The sequence below is a fragment of the Silene latifolia genome, chromosome 10, assembly GCF_048544455.1.
Source record: "Silene latifolia isolate original U9 population chromosome 10, ASM4854445v1, whole genome shotgun sequence".
NCBI lineage: Eukaryota > Viridiplantae > Streptophyta > Magnoliopsida > Caryophyllales > Caryophyllaceae > Silene > Silene latifolia.
Window position 1 is genome coordinate 51,287,939 of NC_133535.1, and position 27,539 is coordinate 51,315,477.

General features: G+C 40.2%; 1 protein-coding gene and 1 non-coding gene across 2 annotated transcripts; one reads left to right on the forward strand and one right to left on the reverse strand.

Moving 5' to 3' along the window:
* Positions 1 to 2,631: 2,631 nt before the first annotated feature.
* Positions 2,632 to 3,779, reverse strand: LOC141607579 (uncharacterized). The gene is made up of 2 exons (XM_074426931.1): positions 3,267 to 3,779; positions 2,632 to 3,147 (listed from the first exon to the last, which is right to left on the reverse strand). The coding sequence occupies exons 1-2, from the start codon at positions 3,777 to 3,779 to the stop codon at positions 2,632 to 2,634; spliced, it is 1,029 nt and encodes a 342-aa protein (XP_074283032.1).
* An 11,663-nt stretch (positions 3,780 to 15,442) lies between these two features.
* LOC141610096 (small nucleolar RNA R71) lies at positions 15,443 to 15,549 on the forward strand. Its single transcript, XR_012527989.1, has one exon. It is a non-coding gene; the product is annotated as a small nucleolar RNA R71 (small nucleolar RNA).
* Positions 15,550 to 27,539: the final 11,990 nt, after the last annotated feature.

A 27,539-nucleotide genomic window follows, 5' to 3' on the forward strand; every position in this document is an offset into this window, starting at 1 on the left:
GACCGCAGGAAGGGACGGTACCCTTCCAAGGATTGCACTAGCTCGATAATATGAGAACGATTACAATGGAAACGGAATGCAAACCTAGCTAGCACAATATGTTGCGTGTATGCGTGAGGCCTTCAATGTCCTTTCTTGATGGCTCCTTTTAGCTATTTATAGGGTAAGAACCTTAGATATGCTCTACCTCGTTTATGGTAAGGAATATTACTTCTATTGCAACTCTTTCCATAACGGGTCGTCTACCTCCATTCTCCCTGATCTCCTTGAATTCTCTCTAAGATCTCCCTGAGGGCTTTCCAAACACGGGTTTCGTCTATCAGTGGGCTTCTCCACTATTGCTTGCTTTCTTGGCCCAACTCCTTAGGCGGATTCCACCCGCTCTTGGGCTCCTTGTGTTTGATTTATCCCTACGTCATAGCTCCTTAGATAGCAACCAAATGGGCTCATCCTTCAACAGATCTCTAGGATAATTTTGGCCCAAACAAACACTAAGAACTCGTTACCCTTAGCATTATATATCTAGAATGACTCTCGTAGATGCCAATGAACACGGATGTTCACAGAGATCTAGAGTAAGGGGTGAGGGTACGCATTAGGAAGTCCTTTTAGTGAACACCTAATCCCGCCAGCCTCGATAGCGGCCTCTACTAATGATTAGGGAAATCGTTCGTATTTGATATGTTGTCGATTATATGCATGCAATGCAACATCCAACGTTTTAATCCTAGCATGTGAAAATTAACTAAGTCGGTGAACAAATATTTTTTTTCGATAAAATGTAAGAAATATATTAAGGATCGGGTAAAAAAATACATCGGATTTGGATTGAGTTAGGACAAACCCACATAGCAACCCATACAAAGACAACCAACAACAGACGACCCAACAAACAAAAAACAAAACCTAATAGGTGACAACAAAAATCAGATGCCATCTTCATTCTTCTATTTTTTCCCCTTTCATCAAACTTTAAACCTCATTTCCTTCGATCTGAAACTCCTCTTACTGCAAACCAATCGCCCGAATCCATCTCCCATCCCCATCTGATGTTTGATGGCGAAACCCAACAAGTTTTAGTTTCATGTCATCAATCATTAATTACATCACTTTCTCCGGTCTCAGAATCCTTACCTCAAATTTTCAAGTATTCCTTCGGTGCCACATTTGATAGATGCATACATTCAAAATGGTGTTTAAGAGGTCTTTTTGAAGTTTTTATCCTCCCAACCGTAACCTCCATTCCAGAATGTCCTGAATAGGTAATCTTTCTCCAATCCACAGACTTAGATATTCCATGAGTCTTCTACTGTATTCACAATCGAAGAAAAGGTGATATATTGTTTCACTGGTCCTGCCACATATATAACAAGCATCCTCTTCACAAATAGCCAATCTTTTAAGTTTTGCTTTTGTATTCATGGCCTTATGATGATAGAGCCACGAGATGAAGGCGTGTTTAGGCAGTGTCCACTTTGACCAGACTATATTGTTCCAGGGAACAATTTCTCCCTTATCCCTGAGACATTCATACCCTTTGGCTACTGTATATTCCTGACCTCTTTGTGTTGACCACTGATGTTGATTGTAATAGTCTGATAGAGTACTTTTGATCTTGCATAGTTTTCTCTAATACCAGCTAGCATCAGTTTTGGGGCTATATCCTTGCCAGGAGTCATTTTTTATATAGATTTGATTGACCCACCTGACCCATAAATGGTCTGCCTTGGAAATTATCCACCATATTTGCTTACCCACGACAGCTTTGTTCCAAATTGCATCATTTTTTAGACCAAGACCTCCTTCCTTCTTGGGCTTACACACCTTCTCCCATGCTACAAGAGGGGACCTTATGTAGTCTGATCCTCCATCCCAGAGGAAGTTTCTGAATATGCTCTCAATACGAGAGATTACCCCACTTGGAAGAATAAACATAGTGGCCCAATAGTTATGAAAAGTTATGAGCACTGCCCTGATCAGAACCAAATGACCTACATATAAAAGTTTCTTTGCTCCCAATCCCCTTATTTTGGTAAGAATTTTATCTATTAAGGGTGTGTAATCTTGGGCATTCAATCTGGTACTCTTTATTGGAACCCTAAGTATTTGAATGGAAGTCTCCCCATCACCATACCCGACCTCTGAAGGATTTCAGTTTTAACACTGTCTTTGACCCTATTGAAATAAGCATTGGATTTTCTTTTGCTCATTTTAAGCCCTGAAGACTTAGAAAATGTGGCAAAGGTTCACAACATATTTAATTTATGATAGATTGAGCATCCCCTTTACAAAAAAGGAGTAGGACATCTGCAAACATCAAATGAGTGAGTCTTAGAGGCTTGCATAGAGGATGGTACCTGAAATTTGGATCCTCTATAGTATACTTTAAAAGTATGGATAAGTAGTCCATGCATATAGTGAATAATAGGGGAGATAAGGGGTCTCCCTGTCTCAGTCCCCTCTGGCCTTTAAAGAAACCAAAGATCTCTCCATTTAGATTTAACGAATAGGAGGCAGTTGTAACACATTGATCAATCCAAATCCTGAACTGTTTGGGGAATTTCATAGCTTTAAGAAGTTGCCTCAAAAAATCCCATTCTATTATGTCATATGCTTTTTGTAGATCCATTTTCAGTAAACATCTAGAAGACACTCCTTCCTATTATAAAGCTTGATCAGATCCTGGCAAATCAAAATATTTTCCATGATACTTCTGCCTTGTATAAAACCCCCTTGGTTAGGAGCAATAATCTCAGGGAGCACTCCTGCTAGCCTATTGCAAATAAGCTTATAAATGCATGTATAAATGACATTACAACATGTTATGGGCCTATACTGGAGCATAGATTCAGGTCTGGTTACTTTTGGAATTAATGTAACCAAGGTTGCATTTACTTGCTTTAGTAACTGACCTGTGTCAAAAAAATCCAAAATAGCTGCAGTTTTTTCTCCCCCCCCTATATCCCATGAGTCTTTGAAGAATTTGCTTGAGAAACCATCTGGACCTGGAGCTTTATCATTTTGAATATGAAAAATAATATCCTTTATTTCTTCTTTATTGATGGGAATCAATAAAGTCTGAACATGAGCATCAGTACACAGATTTCCCTCTTGCACCACTCTATGATTAACCTTTATTACTTCTTCCTGAGATCCCAAAAGCATTTCATAATAATCCAAAAAGCCTGTTGGATACTCCTCTCATCTGAACATAACTGATTATTATGATTTTTTATCTGAGCTATGAAGTGCTTATTTATTCTTGCCTTAATCACACCGTGAAAGTAAGAAGAGTTCACATCTCCATCCTCAATCCAATGAGCTTTTGCTTTTTGTCTCAGAAAATTTATTTTAGCCTCTTGGAGTACCCTTGAGGTCTGACTAGCCTCATATTCTTGCCTCCTTAGATCAATGTCCCCTGGTTTTATCATCAATTCTTTTTGCAGCATAATCAGTTTGGTGTGTGCAATATCTGCTGAATTTTCAATATCTGAGAAATGGTCTCTGTTAATCTTCCTCAAGGCAGGCTTCAAAAATTTTAACTTCCTGACAACCCTATACATTTTAGTACCATATACTGATTTTCTCCAATTCATGCTCACAGAGTCCAAAAAACCAGAGGCAGTACACCATATATTAAAATATTTGAAAGATCTTTTTCTAGAGCCTAGTGTAGGTGACTCACTCACCAGGCAAGGAGTATGATCAAACATTCCCTCTGGTAAAAAAATTGCAAAGAACTTAGGGAAACTATGCAGCCACTCTTGATTGACAAGCATTCTGTCTAGCCTACTATATACCCTAGTTTCAGGTGGTTGCTTGTTATTCCATGTATAGTAGGCCCCAATAGCTTACATGTTAGTGAGGCAACAAGCATTCAAACAAGCTTGAAAAAGGGTCTGCTTCAGCATTTGGGACAGGTCCCCTAAGTCTTTCAGTCCCAGTCAAAACACAGTTGAAATCTCCACCTAATGCCCATGGCCCATTTATGATACCAGCAATTCTTCTTAAATTTGCCCAAAGAGATTCCCTCTCTCCAACTCCATTAAAAGTATAGATGAAAGTCATATAGAACTGCCTCTGATGAGAAAGATCCTTGATATACATATGAATATATTGGGGATCATACTTAATGAAGTGAATATCTACCATATGAGGTTGCCAAAGAACCAAAAACCCTGCCACCTCTATGGTAAGCATTATTTGTACTGACACACCAATCCTTAAACATATTATTCTGAACTTTATTAAAATTACAAAATTTAACTTTAGTTTCTAGAAGAACTAACATTATTATTATGCATAAATTTATTAATGATAAACTGCTTCCCCTACCTATTCATCCCCCTAACGTTCCAAAACCCAGAATTCATGGATTTAAATTTAGAGGATCAATACCAGATAAACCAGGACTAGCTTTAGGAGAGGTATTTCCACTCAAAACTTCTTTGTACGTTGGAGAGTTCTGACCAGAAGTAGTCTCTATAATAGTACTAGGTGGTCTTGATAACCTGACCAGTCTCACTGGGGAAGCTGATCCCCTATAAGTTATAGTGGGCCTTGTTTCTGGAGTCCTTTCCACAATGGCCACCTCCTTTTGAATCATTGATTTATGCACTTGCAGATTTTGTTGTTGCACTGGTCTCCAGATTTTTTTGCACAGACACCTGTTTTGAGAATGCCTTGTCTTTCCTACAATTTTTTGTCCCATGTCCTAGTTGTTTGCATTTAGTAGAAAGACTTGGCTTCCATTCATACTCAATCTCAATTTCTATTAATTGTTGTTTCTCGTCCATGAATTTCATCTTATTTGGAAAGAATTATCCCAGTTTCAATTCAATCATCATCCTAGCAAACCCTAATCTGGTTTTCTGTTCAGTAGCTGTATCACTTTTAATATATGTACCTACCAGATTTGCAATCTTTTTTAGGCTCATTCCCCAAAATTTCAGAGGTAGTTTGTGCATTCTAATCCACGCAGGTACACTCTTTATCCTTTCTTATGTCAGTTCTACATCTGGTTGCCATTCATTGATAACTAAAGGTTTGTTATCAAAAAGAAAGTGGCCACTTTGAAGGAAAGTCTGTTTCATTTCTTCAGCGTGAAATCTTGCCAGAAAGACTCCATTTGGCATGAAAGACAACTTATCAATTGTGTATTTATTCGAGATGCGTTTCAGGAAACCTTCAAGAATCTGCCATGGAGGGTTTGCACCAACCACAAATCCATAGACTGCCTGCTGCCAGTACACGAGTTCATCTTGGACATCTTCTTCAGTCAGTTTGAGCATTTCAATTGGCTCCTCCTCCAGAATTTCAATCACTTTTCTACCATGATGCTGATACCAAACCTCATCCTCCTCATGATCAAACACATCATGCTCACTCCCTTCATACTCCTCCTCCATATTGTCCTCTATGGTGTATGCAGGGATGCCTTCAATTGCATGAAAACTCTTTTGTTTTGCAACCCCATCTACATCTGGCTTCCCTAATACTTTGTCCTTCTCATCAATGATCTTAGATGATGTATCTTTAGTATTTGAATTGCTATTTTGTATAGTTGATACTTTCTTAGTAGACTTTTTAGCCATGAGAGATAAGAAAATACTGTAAACGTTTGATAGATGACGGCAGTCAACACATTTTCTCTCTCTAGGTTTTTTTTTTATTTTCATCCTTTTGTCGGTGAACAAAAAATATTAGCACTTATTAATGTCAAATTTAGAGTTTAGAATTGGTTACATGTGCGAAACAAATAAATAAATCATCCATAATAAATACAAGAAATAAATAGCGATAATTAAGATTACAATGAATTACAATGATTTAATTGATTTATGTCAAAAATATACTTAAGACGGACGATTTGAGGAATATAAAGGAATATAAATAAGGTTAAAAAGGTAAAGGTAACAAAATACGGCAGATTAAGAGTGATATTACGGCTAATAGTCAATTAATTACGTAATTAAAGGACCAAGTCGAAGCAAGAACGAAAATTCAGAGACAGAACTCATCCCGGAACAGGCGCAGCACTGCTGCGTCCCTTGGAAGAGGCGCAACTATCACTGTGTCTGTTCCTAGGGTGAGCTCTGGTTGTGAAGTCAGAACTGCGGGTAGTTAATATTCGTTGGTGTGTTTAATGATTGATTATCAACATTTGACTCAAGTGAAAGTGATTTAACATGTTAATGCATACAAATATCGTCATAAAACCGATGAACACGAATTAAAATGGATCAAAACTAGTCAAGGACGAATTAAAAAGAGCTAAAACTAATTAGGTTTATATACGAAGGCGGAAACGATTTTGAAAGGACGTGATAAACTGGAAATAAGCAATGAAAACATGTACGAAGGTCGAATTCCAGAAACTTGATATGAACGAATCGAGTGTCTAAAATCCGGGTTTGATTTAATGACGAAAACACAAAAATATTGATTATAAGGGATTTAGGCCGTAAATAAAACATGATAATTAAAAGGAATGTATACTAAAATTTATTTACGTATGAAGAAAGGAAAAAAAAGAAATAAGAAAGGTAAAACAAAAGGAACGAAACAACAGTAAAACCGAGGAAGAAGAAGACGAGCAGAAACAGCGGCAACCTTTGGAAGAGGCGCAGCAGATGCTGCGGCTCTTCGAAGAGGTGCAGCTGTTGCTGCGTTTCTTCTCGACGGCTAGTTACTGCTAATCCGTAAAAAAATTTGATAATAGGGTTTTAGAAGTCGGTTTTAAACATACTTTTGACGTAAATCTTACAATAATTAAATACAAAAGAATAAAATACAATAAAAGATGGGATTTACACCCTCAGACTTATATATTTGACGAAACGAGATTAACTAAGTTAACGTTTAGTGATTGCTCGACTCGAATGTATGTAGAAAGTGCCCTCGTTAGAGGATTTAGATTAAATTGATTGATGTGTAGTGGTCAAATTGGCCGGTGATCGAGGCCATTTCGTGTTCACAATTAAGCATATGTGGTCGTTGGTCAATGGTCGATACAAAACACAATTTATACTTCACAAACAACTCTACAATTAGTAAAGAGGCAAGTAAAGGTCGGATCCCAAGGGACGGATATTGAAATGAGAATTCTATTGTAACTAGTAGTGTCTAGGGGTGTCACAAATTGAGTTGGTGTAGAAGGTTACTAAACTAGAATAACAATGAAAATAAACAAGCAAGATGAATAAAAAGGGGTGTAAACAATTGATTAAAGGCACTAGGGTGTCATGGGTTCATAGGGGAATCATGGGATATGATCATACAAACATGTTCTCAAATTATAAGCAAGCAATTATTGTTGTGATGGATCGAGTTGGGTTATGTCTTACAATCCTAGGAAAGTTTGGGTCCCGGAGCCGAATCGATTAGATTGTACAACACCTACAAGTCGACTTAGTCTTTCCTACTCAACACATGCATGGTCTAACAAGACTCAAGTTGGGTTATGTCTTACATGTCTCATTGAAAAGATAGAAGATGATAGTAAATGCAAGTATTCATAGGCTTAGCATTTCATCAAATATAACATGTGCATGTATTAAGATCAAAACAAGCAAGCAAATAAGATATGAAAGCATATTGATTTAAGCATGAATCATTCCCCATGTTGGTTTCCCCTAATCACCCATTAAACCCTAGCTAAGAGACTACTCACTCATTATCATGTTGATCATGCTAGCAAGGTTGTCAATCATACCAACAATATGAAACATGATGAATAAATGAAAGTAATTAACAATAATTAAAAAGGGATTAAGAGATTATACCTACTAATGATTCCAATAATAAAGCAAGAATAATAGAAGTACTTGAATCCTAGATTGAGAGGTTGTCAATCTCTCAATAATAACCCAAATAATCTTCAATTACCCAAAATAAAGGAAGAACAAGAGAGAGATTAAAGAACTAAAACTTGGATTAAAACTTGATTAATACTTGATTACAATATTGAAGAGAGATTTGATTGATATTAACTATACTAATTATTGATAAGAAGAACATGCTCCTCTAATTAGCCTAATGGGGTATTTATAGTGAAAATTAGGGAGGATGCATTAGGGTTAACTAAGGGCTAAACTAGTAATTACACTTTTTAAGTTGAGCAAGGAGGACCCGGTATTTTCTGAGAGAAGGGCTTCTCTTTTCGTAGCTTGAAGAATGAAATCCGTGCTTTGTGCGAGGAATCCGTGCGGATTAGAGTCGGGACGGCCGGATTTGGGCTGTGCAATCCGAGCGGATTCAGGAGAGGGACGCTCGGATTGTTGAGGGGGAATCCGAGCGGATTCCAAGGAGGGACGCTCGGATTGTCTTTGGTGGGCCGGACGGACGGATTGTCTGCAATCCGTTCGGATTGTTGGTCAGCGTCAATTCTTCTTCTTTTCTTCCCTTTTCTTCATAAATTCCTTGGAGATTTCCTTGGGGACGCAAGGATCCTTTCTCAACATTGCTCTTCTACTATGATATGTACAAAGGCCTTCTAGTCTTGTCTCTTTTTGATGCTTGGTCATTGAATACAATCAATTTAGCCTCGTTTTGCCATGAAAATGCAAGATTCTTACTCCTTTCCTACCAAGGGATCAAAATCTCAAAGAATATGCAAAACAAAGAACTAAAGATAAGAAATGACCCAAATAGGCACTAAAAAGCATGGAAACAATGGTAATTCGGGGGCTAAATATGCGCCAATTATGGTCACATCAAATATCCCCAAACCGAACCTTTGCTCGTCCCGAGTAAAGAGGTGACAAAGACTAGGACCAAAACTAACCTATCCTAATAATAATAGCCGATATGAGACAATTAGCGGGTCTCACTCCGCCCCTTCAACTCACAACAAGACAACCATGAGGTAGGATGCCTTCTTGCAAGGCAAGGTGGGTCTTGCCAAAATGGCGACACATCCAAACATTAAAACACATAAAATCACATAATGGATGCATCTACAAAAAGAATAGCCACTTTCCTCATCTAAGTGGCGGAAATTATCTACAAGGGAAGCAATTCAAGGGTACACAATCCTTCATAGATGCGATTTGTTCAAACTACTAAGCCTATAAGGATACCAATAAATCACCTCCAAGTTGTGTCAAGCTAGGGTACCTTTGTCCTCAATCGTTAAATGCTTTTGTCAAGAGTAGACTCCCTATGGTGTTAGAAACACTGGAGGATCGCGGAATTCCCCCTCTTGCCTAGACAAGAAGAAGGGTCGTCCCCTCTCTACCATGCACAAAAATGGATACGATGGATAAAGGGATCGATAGTAATTGAGTTTCATTTTGGGAGTTTGCTTTTGTTTTTGTTTTTCCCCCCAATTTCTTGTGGCATTTGACATTTGAGAACACTTTCTTTGCCATTTCTTTTTGATTTTTGGCATTTCAACACTTGACAACTTTTTTTGCATTTCTTTTGAACATTTTCAAAGTCACCCCAATTAGTAACGAGGGTGCCTTGTATTTGAAGCATAGGAGTTCTATTTTTGCTCCTCTTTTCATTTGATGCATTTTTGCAAACTTTCTTTCATTTTTCATTTCTTTGAACTCAAATTGATTTCTTTTTGTTTTGTGCCCATTCCCTTTTGTTGACAAAAATATGGTAGAACATGGATGAATGATGGAGGTATGCATGGTTTCAAGGGTCACCTTGGAATAAACGGTAGCCAAGGAGTTATCACACCACAAGGTACTCTTGACTAGGCCTTAAACCATGGGTCAAAGGATACTAGCATGACACATCCTAGGGTGTTTTACAAGTATTCTAACAAGCGAAGTCTTAAGAAGAAAAAGCATCTACTAGGGCCTATATACACTTGTCAAGCTTCCCAAATAGACGGTTTCGCAAAATTTTTCTAACCATGCAAACTACATGCCATGATGCAACTAACATATAAACATACTAATGCATATGATTCTACCAACTAATATGCCATATAAACTAAACGCAAGTCCTAAGTTCACATTGTTTTACCGCATCAATCAAAATAAAGCCACATAGTCATTAACATAAAGAGGAAAAAGGAGATTGGAAAGATCATACCATGCGGTCTTCAATATCCTCATGTCTCGGATGTGGCGTAGTCAATCAAAGTGAACAAGGATAAAGCAAACACAATATATACAAGACAATATATACAAAGGAAATGAACTTGTTTTTGGATTTTTCAATTTTCAAATTTTTATGATTTTTGAAATTTTTCAATTTTTATGGTTTTTGAATAAAAGTTAAGTGTTAGAATTCCCATCCCCACACTAATATGGGCACTGTCCTCAATGGCCAAAATGATGGAAATTATGCAAAGATGATGCATGATTTCTATACTAAATGCAATTCTACACTAAGCTACACTACATGATGCATGGTTTTTGTTATGACGGAGAGGATAATTTAGATTACCTCCCGTTGTGTATGCATCAACTTCCCCAAACCAAATAAGACACTATTGCTAATGTCAAAGCATTGGGGTAGTTCATGCACACACTATGCTATGCATGAAACTAGATTGTCATTTTGGATTTTACAAATGGGAACAATAAAGAACACCTCAATGGTACCGAGGTGTGAGTCCTTTGATGTTGCTAGGACTAAACCAACAATGATCAAAATGAAATAAAGTACAAAGAGATATAGACAAACCGTGGGAGAGTAGGAATCTCCAAGGCTTGCTAGTCCTCCATCATGCTATCATCATCATCACTTCCCTCATGAGAAGTGGTCACATTGCCACTTTCCTTGGCACTTTCTTCTTCACTTTCTCCATCATCTTGTTCATCATCATCTTCACCATCTCTTTCTCCATCTCCACTTGCTTCTTCCTCAATATTATCATCAATTTCTTCACCATTTCCAACAACCTCATTGTCTTCCACCACGTCCCTAGATGCACCCGGAAACAAGGCTTCTTTATCCGCCCAACTAGGCAAAGGACAAGATGGATCAAGGAGTCCTTGCCTAGCTAAATGTAGGAGGGGAGGATATTGAGCCAAATATGCATTCTTCCGATCTTCATAAGCTTGCTTGTGCATTGCTTGCATAAGAAGAGTGACATAGTCTTTCCCAATTTCAACTCCTTGCGGTTTGAACTCTTCATACACAAAGGGGTAAGGCGGTATAACAATGGAAGAGGAGGGGGTTTCATGATCACCCTTTTGTTGTTGAATGATGTACTCGGCTTCTTCGGATAGGGGAAGTAGATAGTTGGTCCGGTGGACACTTAGGCGACAAATCTTCGAGGGTAAGGTGAATGATCTAGCTTCACTAGTTAGCCATCCATATTTGGTGTCAAGGGGGTTTTGAGCAACCCACTTGAACTTGTTAATCATGATAGGCATATCAATAAGATGGCCACCTTCCTTTGCCTTGTACTTGCTATCCTTATTGAAATTAGGATCAAAGTGCTTGGCTAGGACCGTGACTAGGCCGCCATTAACAATAACGGTTGTACTCTTCTTCCCACTATCAACATGGAGCCATCTATCAACCAATAGCCTCAAAGAATTGAAAGGCTTGGTATGGATTCTTCTGACATTCAAAGCCGATTCAAGGAGAATAAAATCAAGTCTTGTGAAATGATTGGTGTCTTTCCTAGCAATTATGGTATTTCCCACAACTTTGTGCCATACTCTTATGCCCGGATGATGGACCAAAAGAGCACGACAAGCATGAAAATCATCAAATTTCTTCCCGGAGATTGCCTCCCAAATAGGCTCGGGGTCATACTTTCCATAATGCTTAAGATATCTCGATTCATCGCTAAGACCCAAAATTTCACCCAATTCCTTAAAGGTAATGCGTCTACTAATGTTAGCTAGACGAAACTCAAGATTTTCCCTATCTTCAACTTTGGTAACTTTTAAAGAACTTAAGAATTCCAAGACAAGGGAAGGGTATGTCAATTCCTTTGTTTCAAACAATTTCTTCAAACCCATGGCATTGAAAAAGGCTTTTGTTTGTTCAAGAACACCCAATTTCTCCAAAGCATCTTTACATATGAATTTGGTGGATTGAATTGATTTCATAGCAAACTTGACAAATGTATTTCTATGGGTATCGGAAATAAAAGTTACCTCCGGATAATGCAAGAGTTGATCGATTACCGGAGTAGAAGGTGATGCTCCCATAGAAGTTTGTTGTTGTTGTTGTTGCTGCACTTCCAAGTTTGGTGTTGCTACCACCATTGCCAAAGCTTTCTTTGTTTGGAGAGCTTTTTGCCTTTGAGAGAGAGCCTTTGCCTTTGGTGCCTTTGTTGCTCCCTTTGTCCTTGCCATTTGATGAACTAACCAAGAAAAGAATCAAAAATCTTCAATTTGTAGAATGCCCAAATCGATTTGAAGGTGAAAGGCTTTGCCTTTATGAAAACAAAAATCGACTCAAAGGTTGAAGATGTTGTTCTTGGTTTTGATTTTTATTGAAGATGGAGTGATTGATTTGTTGTTTGAAGGATGGTTTGATTTGATTTTGGTGGATTTTGTTGAGGGTTTTTGTTTTTGTGATGGAGAGGATGAGGGTTTTGATGTTTAGGGTAGTGTTTATGAATGAATGAATGAAGGAATGAAGGTGGGAGGGTATTTAAAGAGGTCGAAATTTTCGAAAACGCAGGGGCAATCCGTGCGGATTAGGCCCAATCCGTGCGGATTCTGCAGCTTCAAAATTTTCAGAAGCTCGCCTAAAGACGGGCGGATTCTGGGGAATCCGCTCGGATTCTTCTGTGATGGGACGGGCGGATTTGCTTTAGGACGGACGGATTTCAGTCCAGAGAAATTTCTTTGTTTTCTTCAGCTGCAAAGACGGGCGTCTTCTTCACAAGACGGACGGATTTCATGAGACGGGCGTCTTTCCAGAAATCCGCTCGGATTCTTCAACAGTCAAGAAATTTTCAATTTCAGCTCAGCTCAGGACGGGCGTCTTCTCAGCAGGACGCTCGGATTCTCGTAGATGGGCGGATTCTCAGGAATCCGCTCGGATTCTTCCCTGTTGTACACGGATTCAGCTTCACCCGTGCACAATGCATTACCCTTTACCATTCTTCCATTCTTCTTCATTTCTTGTGTTCTTCATTGTGGGGTACTACTAAGGCATGAATAGCCTAGGCAATTCCCATCCCCACACTAAGGTAAAGCACTACACATCAATTGAAATCGTTAGTCCCTCCCTCACTTCTCTCTTTCATGACAATTATTTTGATCAAAGTAAATAAAAATCCAAAAATGACAAAAATGCAATACAAGAATTGAAATGTAAGTTAGGGAGTTAGAAATATTTACAAGTGGTGGTTGAGGGAGGACTCCACCAAACTCTCATTCTTGATGAGATGTCAAGGGGGCATGTTCAAGGTGTTGTTGATGTTGCTCAACACCTTGAAGAAGTAATCAAAAGCTTGTTCGTTATTGTGGTAGAGGTCCTCAATAGACCGTGGCTCTTGTTGTTGATCATGATCGATGGCATGCCCAATGTAGGGATTAAAAATCCCTTCAAATTCGTCGTCCCAAAGACCACAAACTTCATTGAGTTGATCATTGAAAATCTCTTGCTTAGATGGAGACAACTCTCCCAATTTCTTCTCTTGGCCAATGAGGCCTTCCTCTTCTTCCTTGGTTGATTTTGATGAGCTTTGCAAGCTCTCCTTGTCACAATTCACTTGCTCTTTGAATGGAGCATCTTCAATTTTCTTCCTCCATTGGAGTTCCGATTTCTTCCTTTCATCTTTCCGGCTATAATGATCAATCATGAAACATGGCTCATGTAAACGAGGAGCTCTCATGGTCTTATCAAGATTAAAAGTTATGCTTTCATCTCCCACTTCTAGAGTGAGCTCTCCATGTTTCACATCAATCACCACACCCGCGGTGTGTAGGAAAGGTCTTCCTAAGATGATTGGAATGTTGGAATCTTCCTCCATATCAACAATGACAAAGTCCACGGGATGAAAAACTTCCCAATTCGCACGGGGACATCTTCCCATATCCCTAATGGTGTCTTCGTCGATCTATCGGCCATTTGGAGTGTGATGTTGGTGCATTTAAGCTCTCCCATTCCCAACCTTTTACTCACCGAGTACGGCATGACACTCACACTAGCCCCTAGATCACATAAGGCTTTGTTGATCGTCGTGTCGCCAATGGTACACGGTATTGAGAAGCTTCCCGGATCCTTTAACTTTGGAGGTGAACTCCCTTGAAGTATTGCACTACTCACCTTAGTGAAGGTGATAGTCTCAAGTTTCCGGATCGACTTCTTCTTTGTGAGGATATCTTTCATGTACTTTGCATAGGCCGGTACGTGATTGATTAATTCCGTGAAAGGAATTGAGACTTCTAAGTTCTTCACAATTTCCATGAACTTTCCAAGTTGATCATCAAATTTGGGCTTGGCTTGACGACTTGGAAAAGGAAGTCTAATCACAATGGGCTCCTTCTCTTTGGCCTTGTCTTCATTTTTCTTTGAACTTTCTTCTTTTGATGATTCCCCTTCTTTGGGGCTTTGCACAATTTCTTCCTTTTCACTAGCTTCCACAACTTCATTCTCAACTTGCTCCTTCGGTGCTTCATATCTTGTACCACTTCTCAAGTGAATGGCACTAACCGTTTCATGTCTAGGGGGATTACTTTGAGGTGGTAATTGCCCCTTTTGTCTTTGTGAGCTTGAAGATGCTAGTTGAGTCAATTGTGTTTCCAACATCTTGGTGTGAGCTAGAATGTTGTTGATGGTGGTGTCTTTTGCTTGGCTATCTTTTTGCATTTGAGTGAAAAATTCTTGTTGATTCTTTTGCATTTGGAGGACCGCTTTTTGGACATCAAAACCTTGGTCATTTTGGTGATTGTATGGATTTTGATTTTGGTAACCTTGGTTTTGATTGTAAAAGGGTCTTTGATTTTGATTTCTCATGGGTGGCGGAGTGTATGTTGTTTGAGGGTTTTGAACATTTTGGCTTTTGTATGAGAGATTTGGATGGAACTTGGTGTTTTCATTGTAAAAATTTGAATAAGGGGTACCACTTTTGTAAGCTTGGAAAGCATTAACTTGTTCGGTTGTTCCCCTACACTCACTTGGGTCATGACCCAAAGTTCCACAATTCTCACATATCCCACTTGGGATTGATGAGGATGCCGTCATGGCATTGACATGATGCTTTGATGATTTTGAGTTTTCCTCAAGTCTAGCCATAGCTTGTTCAAACTTCAAGTTGATTGTGTCAATGTGAGCACTAATTTGAGCACCCAATTGAGTAACGGAGTCCACTTCATGCTTTCCTCCTCTAGTAGCCTTGCGAGGTCTACTATATTGTGAATTATGGACCGCCATTTCCTCAATCTTGTTCCATGTTTGATTGTCATCAACTTCGGTGAACATTCCATTTGATCCCATATTGAGAATGTTCCTAGAATCTTCATATAAACCATTCCAAAATTGTTGTACCAAAAACCATTCGCTAAGTCCATGGTGAGGACATGAGCGACAAACATCTTTGAACCGCTCCCAAGCTTCATACAAAGATTCTTCATCCCTTTGCTTAAAACCCGTAATTTGAGCTCTTAGCATGTTAGTCTTTTCTGGTGGGTAGAATTTTTTGTAGAAAGCTAGAGCTAACTTCTTCCAAGAATCTATTCCAAGGGTGGCCTTATCAAGGCCCTTCAACCATTGCTTCGCGGTGCCGATTAACGAAAAAGGAAATAAGACCCATCTAATTTGGTCTTGAGTCACGCCCGTTTGAGAGATAGCATCACAATAATCGCAAAAGGTTTCCATATGAGAATGAGGGTCCTCACTAGGCATTCCCCCGAATTGGCTCCTCTCAACTAGTTGGATGAAGGCGGACTTGGCAATAAAATTACCGGTGAGATGTTGCGGTGTAGGAGTACCATTTGGTAGATTCTCCTCGGTGGGTATAGAGTGTGACGAGAATTTAGGCATTGTAGGTGGATTTTGTGGGATATTGTGTAATGGGTTTTCTTCTCCTTCTATTGCGAAAGGATTGACAAACTCACTAGTGGGTTGAACAACTTCACCAACACCTCTCAAATTCCTCCTAACAAGTCTCCTATTATTCGTCAAGGTTCTTTCGATTTCACGGTCAAAAGGTAACAAATCACTTTGTAACCTTCTAGACATGCAAAATATCAAACAACTCAAAAACAATTAGAACAAACCTTGAGGAGTTTTTACTTCCCCAAGGTGAAAAAGACACAACTAATAACAATAAAAGAAATCTTAAATCAATTAAACACCGTCCCCGGCAACGGCGCCATTTTTGATCGAGGCCATTTCGTGTTCACAATTAAGCATATGTGGTCGTTGGTCAATGGTCGATACAAAACACAATTTATACTTCACAAACAACTCTACAATTAGTAAAGAGGCAAGTAAAGGTCGGATCCCAAGGGACGGGTATTGAAATGAGAATTCTATTGTAACTAGTAGTGTCTAGGGGTGTCACAAATTGAGTTGGTGTAGAAGGTTACTAAACTAGAATAACAATGAAAATAAACAAGCAAGATGAATAAAAAGGGGTGTAAACAATTGATTAAAGGCACTAGGGTGTCATGGGTTCATAGGGGAATCATGGGATATGATCATACAAACATGTTCTCAAATTATAAGCAAGCAATTATTGTTGTGATGGATCGAGTTGGGTTATGTCTTACAATCCTAGGAAAGTTTGGGTCCCGGAGCCGAATCGATTAGATTGTACAACACCTACAAGTCGACTTAGTCTTTCCTACTCAACACATGCATGGTCTAACAAGACTCAAGTTGGGTTATGTCTTACATGTCTCATTGAAAAGATAGAAGATGATAGTAAATGCAAGTATTCATAGGCTTAGCATTTCATCAAATATAACATGTGCATGTATTAAGATCAAAACAAGCAAGCAAATAAGATATGAAAGCATATTGATTTAAGCATGAATAATTCCCCATGTTGGTTTCCCCTAATCACCCATTAAACCCTAGCTAAGAGACTACTCACTCATTATCATGTTGATCATGCTAGCAAGGTTGTCAATCATACCAACAATATGAAACATGATGAATAAATGAAAGTAATTAACAATAATTAAAGAGGGATTAAAAGATTATACCTACTAATGATTCCAATAATAAAGCAAGAATAATAGAAGTACTTGAATCCTAGATTGAGAGGTTGTCAATCTCCCAATAATAACCCAAATAATCTTCAATTACCCAAAATAAAGGAAGAACAAGAGAGAGATTAAAGAACTAAAACTTGGATTAAAACTTGATTAATACTTGATTACAATATTGAAGAGAGATTTGATTGATATTAACTATACTAATTATTGATAAGAAGAACATGCTCCTCTAATCAGCCTAATGGGGTATTTATAGTGAAAATTAGGGAGGATGCATTAGGGTTAACTAAGGGCTAAACTAGTAATTACACTTTTTAAGTTGAGCAAGGAGGACCCGGTATTTTCTGAGAGAAGGGCTTCTCTTTTCGTAGCTTGAAGAATGAAATCCGTGCTGTGCAGGAATCCGTGCGGATTAGAGTCGGGACGGCCGGATTTGGGTTGTGCAATCCGAGCGGATTCAGGAGAGGGACGCTCGGATTGTTGAGGGGGAATCCGAGCGGATTCCAAGGAGGGACGCTCGGATTGTCTTTGGCCGGACGGACGGATTGTCTGCAATCCGTTCGGATTGTTGGTCAGCGTCAATTCTTCTTCTTTTCTTCCCTTTTCTTCATAAATTCCTTGGTGATTTCCTTGGGGACGCAAGGATCCTTTCTCAACATTGCTCTTCTACTATGATATGTACAAAGGCCTTCTAGTCTTGTCTCTTCTTGATGCTTGGTCATTGAATACAATCAATTTAGCCTCGTTTTGCCATGAAAATGCAAGTTTCTTACTCCTTTCCTACCAAGGGATCAAAATCTCAAAGAATATGCAAAACAAAGAACTAAAGATAAGAAATGACCCAAATAGGCACTAAAAAGCATGGAAACAATGGTAATTCGGGGGCTAAATATGCGCCAATTATGGTCACATCAGCCGGTCATGCAACGTGACTGGAACTCAGAATGATCTGAGCTTACGTGGTCGATTGATCAAGCACGTAGGCGTCGAAAGCTTAGAGCACAGTCTTAGAATGCAAAGGGAGAAGAGAAGGGCGGATAATCGAGTGAAAAATATGTGGAACGAAGGTCCCTATTTATACTAAAGAATATGAAGAGTTATGGAATGACTCAAACTTTGGAAAGAAATCACGGAAAAATCTGAAAACAGGCAGAAACGAGCTAGGGAAAAGGCGCAGCAGCTGCTGCGATCCTTCAATGAGGCGCAGCATCTGCTGCGTCATTTCCCTAGAGGTTTCCTCCCGCGGAAGAAGGATTTCCGCATTTCTTTTAGGGAATTGCGGTGGATCTCTACTTCCTTATTCCTTCAAATAAGATTTATGGGATATATTTTACCAAAGGATATAAAATTAATTTATGGAATAAATATCCGGAATATTCTAGGACATTCCGACTCGGCATTTTAAAATGGTTTCTTAGATTTCTTAGAAGATGAAGCGGTTTTTGACCCGGACTCCAAATGAACTCTAATTACTGTCAAAACGACCGTATTGGTGCGTACATGACGACCAAGGGGTAGACACAAGTATTTGAGCTATCACTTGACGATAAAATTATGGACTGTCATAAATCGTTCCGCGTACCAAACATGCGGCCCAATCATCACTGGGTGGTTGGCGAAAGGTGTAGAAATGAGGTATCTACAGAGCCCCCACTTTGACTGAGGCTTGGACAAGGCGAACGTCAAAGTATAGCCATCAGGTCAATCGAAGAATACAACCTGACGACTATGGCGACGCGAGGTGGCTCAAGGGGTCTGAGCCAAGGACCTGTCGTCGGGAACATTTTAGAGTCTGTCGACTATCGGGGAGGGTCGCTTAAATTCCATTAGACTACGTAAGGAAGCTCGCCAGCCATAATAAGAGATCATACCTGAGACACCCTTGGGTGAAACGAGACTGAAGGCACTTCAACTAAACTCTTTGGTCTGAAGATAACTTGATGTCTGAAGGCATTAGGGGTCACAGTGATTCTGAAGGTTACTGAAAGGACTATCTGAAAGTTGCCTGAAGGACTAAAGGATTATCTGAAACAAAAAATATTGAGAACAGCAGGACGTCTGTAGAAACTACTGGGGGGAATTTACTTGCGTCGGTCTCAAGCTAACTCTCGTCGGGGAATATGCTGATGATTCTGTCTGGATTGAATCATTTCTGGGAATCTGCTTGTACGTGTCTGCTTCCAAACAAACTCCATCTCTCGCTGCAATCGGCTGTCATGAACTCTCGATGGATAAAATAATAAAATATTGATAAAGGTGTGTCTCGAAACACCGTCAAAGAAAATGAAGAGGCTTGACTGATAATGGCGCGTCCTAAGCACCGCTGGAAATCCGCTCGTTGTTGCAAGCGAAATCCTGATAAAGATCCTTGCTGGGAGATAAAAACACCATGACGATTTGCAGTATAGACTTGGCAAAACACGGGTCCGGACAAAAGTAAATGTCCAAAAGAACCAAGTATATGATATAAGGTGTCAGAGAAGAGGCACACCAAAGATGGGCCCACAAATAACCAACTTATAACGAACTTTTGAAAATTGAGGTGGAGGGAAGCTGGGGAACAGGTGCAAGAAGAGCTGCGGCTCTTGGAAGAGGCGCAACAGGTGCTGCGTCTTTTCCCGGGTTTATCCCTGTCTGAGTAAAAACTCGATAAACCGTGTTTTATCATTTCATAATTCCAAAACATAATTCTTTCAAAACTCTCTCAAATTCCAACCAATTTCCGTCAAAATTTGATCAACTCGTCCCATTAATCATGACTAATCGAGGTATGCATCTCATTCTTGCTTTTAATTCTTGTTTTTGATCAATTAGAGCCGAAAAATTAGGGTTTCCCCTCCCCTAATGTCGAAAATTTTGGGGTTTTGTCCTTATTGGATTTGTTTTATAAAATTGACATTAGAAATGGATAATTGACAATGTTAGGAACATATCCGTGTATTCTTTTTGAATTTTCATCAAGTATTGAGCATTTGAGCGAAATTGAGACGGTTTCTCAGCTGTTTCGAAAATGCCTTTAGGATTATCCATTTTTGATGAAATTTGGTTTCCTGGAACCCTTGTGTAATGGGTGAACATCCTACAATGTTGGATTTTTGTTTTGTGATGACTTTTTCAGGACACTTTTCTAGGGCATAATCGCTATTATAACGAAATGCTGCCGAATTTTCAACTCAAACCCGCAACTAGGCTTGAACTTAGACTTGACTTGACCCAATATTCCACATGAGTGGTCGGGTTTTGAAAGAAATGGCCAAAAATGGCGAGAAAAGGCCACTTTTAGGGCTTGAAAATACTTGAAACGACCTCATCAAGGCTCGTCGCGGCTTGACATGGCCTAATCTACTTTAATGTTGTAGGTGAAGTTCCTTCTATGTCGGGGAGGGCTCTCATGGACGTGGACGTAGACTTCGACCCTTCTCTCGCTCTTGTAGGGGGAGAGAGAGAGAGAGAGGAGTTGGTCGAGGAGGAGGCTGAGGAGGTCCCGAGGCAGGCCAACGTGGGACGTGGTAGTCGCCAGCTAGTAGGTGCACCCGAGTGGGCTGAGAAATGGGATGGTAGACATCTTATTTGGGCGGCAGAGAGCCACCTGTCCTACATGACGGCGAGGAGTCTGGTAAATTTTGAACTTGTCATTTCTTATTTACCTTCCTATTTGCTTGTCATTTCATTTCCCATTTACTTTGCTCTAAAGATAGCGTTTGCTTCGAATCGATGATGGACGCCTTCGAGAGACTATCGGAGGAGGAGAAGGCCATCATCGAGTTGGGTGCCTTCGGCGCTTTGGTTGGAGCGTGGAGGGCGATCAGGGAAAGGAAGATTTGGGCTAACCTTTGCCTTATTCGAGCTTTCCTTGATCGGTACTAGGACACGACCTCGACTTTCCATATGCCTTTTGGAGAGGTCGGGGTCACCCTGGAGGACTACGACATGATCTTGGGTCTTCCGTGCAGAGAGGAGGCTTTGGTGTGGCCGTCGACAACTATGAGAGTGGACTCAGCCGAGGCGAGGAGGCTGATTGGCTGGAACCTGGCAGAGGGTGCTCCCAGCATTCCTGGGTTAGTGTCGAGTTCTTACGTGAGGAACTACTTTGCAGGTAGGACCCCGGCGACGGTGATGATGGATGGGAGGAGGATGGCTTCTCCTGCTTGTACTGCGGAGCAGAGGGCTCGCTTGTGGCTGTGGTGGTTCTTGTCTTCGATTTACCTCGGAGACAAGGGGGAGAGGTTGTCGACGAAGCTTCTTCCTTTTCTGTCTGACTTGAGTAGCCTGGGTCGGTGGGACTGGGTTACTCCTGGCTTAGCGGTCCTCACTCGCTACATGAGGGCCATGGTACATCCTGAGCTGATGGAGAAGGGGACTTCTCCTACTACTGTCGGTCCTGGACTCTTGTTGGAGGTATGAACCTTTACTTATGTATTTATGAAAGATCATTATTTTTTCATTTATTTCTATTTCTATCGAATTATGAAAGATCATTATTGATTATTTTTGTTTTGTAGGTGTGGGTGTACTCTTACTTTCCCGGCTTCGCGCCCAAGAGGACGGAGCCTGAGCCGAGGGTGTACCCGATTGTGAGGGACTGGGTAGTGTGCCGTAGGAAGAGCCAGCGCTCTTCTTACTATGTTTGTCGATGGGGCGTGAATGCCCTGAAGTTGGAGAGCGTAAGTACCTTTGATTACTTTTCCTTTATTTATTCTTATTTTAGAAGCGATCATAGGAATGACCCCCTTTCCCCGCTTAGAGCCGATCATAGGAATGACCCCTCGTTTGCTTGTTTTAGTGGGTGCCTAGACCCTGGGTGGACTACCCTGATGCTCCAGCCTTCGTGGCTGAGGTCCTTCGTCCCAGGAGGTCGAGCCGGTTGTTGCTGAGGACGCCCATGGGACCTGTGTGGTACCTGGGCGAGCGTTTGACTCGACAGTGCTCTCGTGACACCTTCACGGTTCCCATCGATCCTCCACGGACGATGTTTAGGGAGCCTTCTGACGCCGAGAGAGAGGCTGACTTAGCGGACGCTAGCGGTAACACCCTTCTCCGTCCTGGCGAGGAGTACTCTGAGTTCGTTCACCGGAGGTTGGCGTTCTGGCCGATCGTGATAAGTATCTCACTTTTTCGCTTTTGAATTGATTTGACAAATGACGAATGATCGTAAAAAAAAAGCTATTTGAAACTCGTAAAAGATCGAGGTGGCAGGCGTCGAGCCTACAGCTAACCCAGAGACCCTCGAGTATACTGACGCGGTGGGGATGACGACGATCTCGGAGATCCGCGACTTCGGCGAGGAGGTGACGGACGCTGGCCTAGGGGATTGGCAGCACCTAGTGAGTAGGGTAAGCCCCCAGCTTCAATAGTCTTACTTGTCTTATTTGCAAAAGAATGCGTCTTTTTTGTTATTTCTGAACCTTTTGTTATTCAAATGCAAGTGGCACCGTCTCAGTACATGGCATTGTGGAGAACGGCCAACCGGCTACGGCCCACGGCCATCGAGGCACTTGCAGGCGGCCGAGGGTGACAGGTATGAACCACTCTTTCTCTTCCTAATTTTATTTTATTGATATTTCGAATTCTTATTGCAATTTCTCGTATTTGTTTTGAAATGATTGAAATGAGGCATTTCATCATCACTTGCAGAGAAAGCGTGAACTGGAGCGCGAGCTAGCGCAGTCCCGAGGCTGAGATCGCTGCTCTCGAGGTGACCGTAGCTGAGCTGAGTGGTGACCAGGAGTAGCTGCTTTCCCTTTTTGTTGTTGTATTGTATATACTTTGTACATTTTGGACTTCATTTTGGATTTTTCGGACCTGTTTTAGGCGAGAGCCCCCAGTTTGATGTATATATTGCATTTTGGTTGTATATATGATGGCCTAAGTGCCTTTGCTGCTGGGCATTTGTTGTTCCTGCAGGTTAGCTTAAAAAACAGCTTTGGCAGGTGGCGGTTTGTGCCGTCATGCTGCCGAAATTTACATAGAATTTACACGTAAAACACATAGCATATAGATGGCGTAAATTGGCGCAAAACGAGAAAAAGTAAAAAAGAAAAAAATGCCCGAAAATGAGCAAAACTGACAAAATGGTCCAAAAAAAGCATTGAAGCAAAAATGATCAGAAATGAGAAAAAAAATGACCGGGCGGTAGCGAGGGCTACCCCCTAAAAAAAACTTAAAAAGAAATGTATAAGTGTGAAAAGTATTGAAAACGAGGAGTGAAATGATTCCCCTAAAAAAAGAATTAGTTAAAAAATGAGTAAGTGTGCTCGTTTGGCGAAAATGCTGAGTTCGTCTCGAAAAGCGAACCTGAAGAATTAGGAAACATAAAACATGGTAATTTGGCGGAATTACCAAAATAATACCCTATAGGAATAGGAAATTATAGCAAAAGCAAATTAGAAAAAATCCAAATCTGAAAATCACGAAAAAAAGGCCTGGGGAATAGGCGCAGCAAGAGCTGCGACTCTTCGAGGAGGCGCAGCAGATGCTGCGCCATTTCCCCAGCTGATCAGACCTCGACAGAAATTAGGAAAAAGCGTTTAGTATAAATAGAGACTTCGAGGAAGCTTTTATTCACACAATTCCTTCATCTTTATTCCATCTATCTCATAAAAGCTCTCATATCTTCTAAAATTTTCAAAATTATGGATGCTTTTGAAAACCGTCTCAAAGAGTGGACAAATGAGTTTACGAATGTTGAGAAACATGACATGGGTGCGATTAATTTAGGATCGATTTTGAGTCTCAAGCTAGTGAAAATCGTGAAGCCTTTCTTGGATGCCTGTCTTGAGTATTGGGACCCAAATGTTCATGTATTCGCCTTTCATGGAGGCGATATTTGTCCTTTCCCTGAGGAAATAGCTGCTATTGGAGGCTGGGACCCGGAGAATGCACCCGCTATACCCCTTAGCTCTCAAGGATATAAAAGTAAATTTAAAGACTTGCTCGGATTGACCAAGACTAAGGTGGACCGTCTTGTGACCTCGAAAGGTGTAATACTACAGTATTCTATGTCTATGGGAACTTTATCGAGTGGAGCTTACTCTGTCGAGTAAGTATTTTTTTTCGCAAAACAGTAGCTGACCTGATGGGTACTTGATCGAGTACGTGTGGCACTCGATCGAGTAAGGGGCACTCGATCGAGTAAGTCACTTACTCGATCGAGTAAGTGTGTTTTTACGGGTTATTTGTCGGGTTTTGATAGCAACGCGAGAAGGTTATAAAAACATATTTCGTCATTTCTTTTTCACTCTTACCTCATTATCAGTTTCACAAAAGAGAAAACAAGGTTACGTAGCTCTCCTGTCTCACATTGCTATCAAATCCTAAGCGCTAGAGTCGTTGGATCGTTGAGTTCTTTACGCCATTGAGACCATCACATTGTGGGTAAGATCCTAGTATAGTTTTTATATCGTTTCATTGATTTTAGTTGAAACCCTAATTGGGTAATTTGGGGGTTTTGGGGAGTATTGTTGATGTTAGATTGTGATTGTATGACTGTGTGTTTATAGGAGGTGATTTCGTTGAAGAACGATTATGCTTAGCTGATTGTGACGATCTTAGTGATTGCTTTTCTAGTAGGGTTTCCCTACTAAGTATTGGTTACATAGTATTGTTGGTGATTGTTGTTGATTCTTTATCGTATTGGTATTGGTTTTGATAATTGTTGATTGTGTAAGGTGATTGTTGTATAACTGTCTGTGATCTTCGAGGTGCGTCCCTGGCTGAGTGGAGTCACTTGAGGGAGTGGCTTCACGCCCTTGATTTGCCTTCTGTGGAACCCATCACAGAGGGATGTGCACATTAATGAACATGGGTTTATCGCTCGAAGGAGATGAGCGGGGCTTAGGTGGGAACGGCTACGGTCCCCCACTGGCGGCGAGGAGTACTTGTTGCGATGGGTACTCTGGCAGGACTACACACTTCAGTGTGTAGTCAAATGTGTGGAGATGAGATGCAGTTTGGGGATTGTTTGATTGCAGTATCGTTTTTGTTGCAGCCGTTGTTTTATGTAATCAGTACTGACCCCGTTAATTATTTTAAAAACTGTGGTGATCCATTCGGGGATGGTGAGCAGTTGTTGAGTAGGTATGATGGCTTACGCAAGGGATAGCTGGGATGGAGTCATCACGTGGTCTAGAGTCTTCCACTGTGTCTCGAACTAGTTGCTTTTAGTTGTTTAGATTTTTGAGAACCTTTGTATTTCTTTTATCTGTTTTGGTTTGGTTTGTATCACTTAAACTTTATCATTATTAAAGTACGTTTCGTTATTGTCCATTTGATTATCATTGCCTCGGGTAACCGAGATGGTAGCATTCTCATGCCTTAAGTGGTCCTGGTAAGGCACTTGGAGTATCAGGGTGTTAAAAGTGGTATCAGAGCGACGATCTTGAAACCTGTAACTAATGCACTCAATGAACTTAGGGAGTCAAAATAAAATGAACCCGGGTAGGAGTTGTTAAGAGCTCATGCAAATACTTGGGAGACGTCCTAAAGTCGCGAACTCGCCCTACAACTTTAAACCGGTCACTATGGGGTGTCATGGGATTGCTATGTGTTTGCTAATGTTCTATTGTGTATGTTGGATGATGTTTTGTATGGAAATGTTGGAAAATGATTGTGATGGAATGAGGAATGTGGTAAATGATAAAGTGTTGAGAATAAGCATGTTGCATGATAGTTGGTTTACAATGTTGTTTGGAATTGTTGGAAAAGTATAGGAGAATGATGAATAATGTGGTGGAAAAAGGAAGTAGTTGATATATGATAATATGTGATGAATAATGATGTTGCATGATGGATGATTTATAATGTGGCTATGCTAGTAACATGTGATTAGGGGATATAATATGAGTCTACATAATTTTGTTTGCGTAAAGTTATATAATAAGTTCATATACTTGTCTACTGTTGTAACATATGCACTTGTTAGATGAAGAATGTGGTTGACATGGATGAATTGATTGGAAAGGATGGGTGTTAATTGCATGAGAATATGAATTTCGTGATTATGAATATGTTTAGGTGACGAAGTGGATTTGTAATATCGTTGTATTAGTAACATGGAAATAGGATTTGTAATGTATGAGTATGCTTTGTTTTACGAAAAGTTATAAAGTTAAAACATGCGGGTAGTACATGATTGATAAGTTGAATGTTATATGAGCATGATAGATGTTATTGTTTAGCTTTTGGTAGGTAGTAACATGTGGTTAGGGATAGTGGTTTTACAAGTATCGAGTCGTTTTTGTTCACTTTGTTGATGTTTAAGTTGTTTGAAAGAGAAGATCAAATAGTTATGTTGTTCGATTATAGAGAGATTGTCTTTAAACTGTTATAATTTGAGATGTACATATGATTTTGATATGATTCCAATTGGAGGTGATAGCTTGTTCTTTTACGATTCTAACGATAGGTCACACGCCCAAAATAACCAAGAAACGTGTGAGATATTACCGTTTTTACGAAAATTGGATAGTGCTGGGAAATGCGTAGGGTACTCGATCGAGTGGCCCTCACTCGATCGAGTGAACCCCTTGTTACTCGATCGAGTAACCCTTACTCGATCGAGTAGCCCTGTTAATTTGTTGTACGTGCCTCTGACCTTCACCTACTCGATCGAGTAAGTAACTTACTCGGTCGAGTGACCTGTACTCGATCTAGTGACCCCTGTTTTGGGTCATATGCTTATCTTTTTACTTCGTTGCATATTAAGTTTAATTTGAAGGTGTTATTTAGCTTCTTTATGCATTGTTTTACATATATGTTGGTCTTGATGCGTAAGTTACCCAATCTTATGGTGTAGTGAGTGGCACCTTATGGTGGGTATGAGTTCGGTGGGGAGGACATGAGTTATATGTGGTTGTGATGGATAGTGGAAAAAGAAAAGGAACATTGATGAGCTGATTGAGGCATGGTGCAGGTTTTGTGAGACGTGGTGAGTGATATAATTGCGAATTTGTGTAATTTAAAGGTAAGAGTGTATGAGTAAGGAGTGATGTAAGTGTAAGGAACGTGAGAATGAAAAGGTTGAAAGGAAGGATGTGGGTAATAACAACTTGAGATGTGTAAGTAATTATGGAGGGAGATGATTAGATTGTGTTAGTTAAGAATATATGTAATGAAAGGTCGTTGTAGGAGGATGGAGAAGAGTGGTACATAGTGAACTTAGATGGAGACATGTCGCGACGTGGATTTGTAGATAGTGAGTGAGTTTGGGAGATTTGGTTTATTAAGAGGTAAAACTAGTGTGTGCTTTTCTTGGGCAATTAACGGTGTGAAACGAGTTTCGGTTTGTGAGTGATAGCATGATGAGAGAAGATCCATGGTAAGAAAGATTGAGATGGTACTGATGTGAAATAATGGAATTTGTGTTTTGGAGCAACGAAAAGATAACTGGATTACTAGAGAGTTAGGTACAAAGAGTAAGGAGATGAACTATTAATTGGT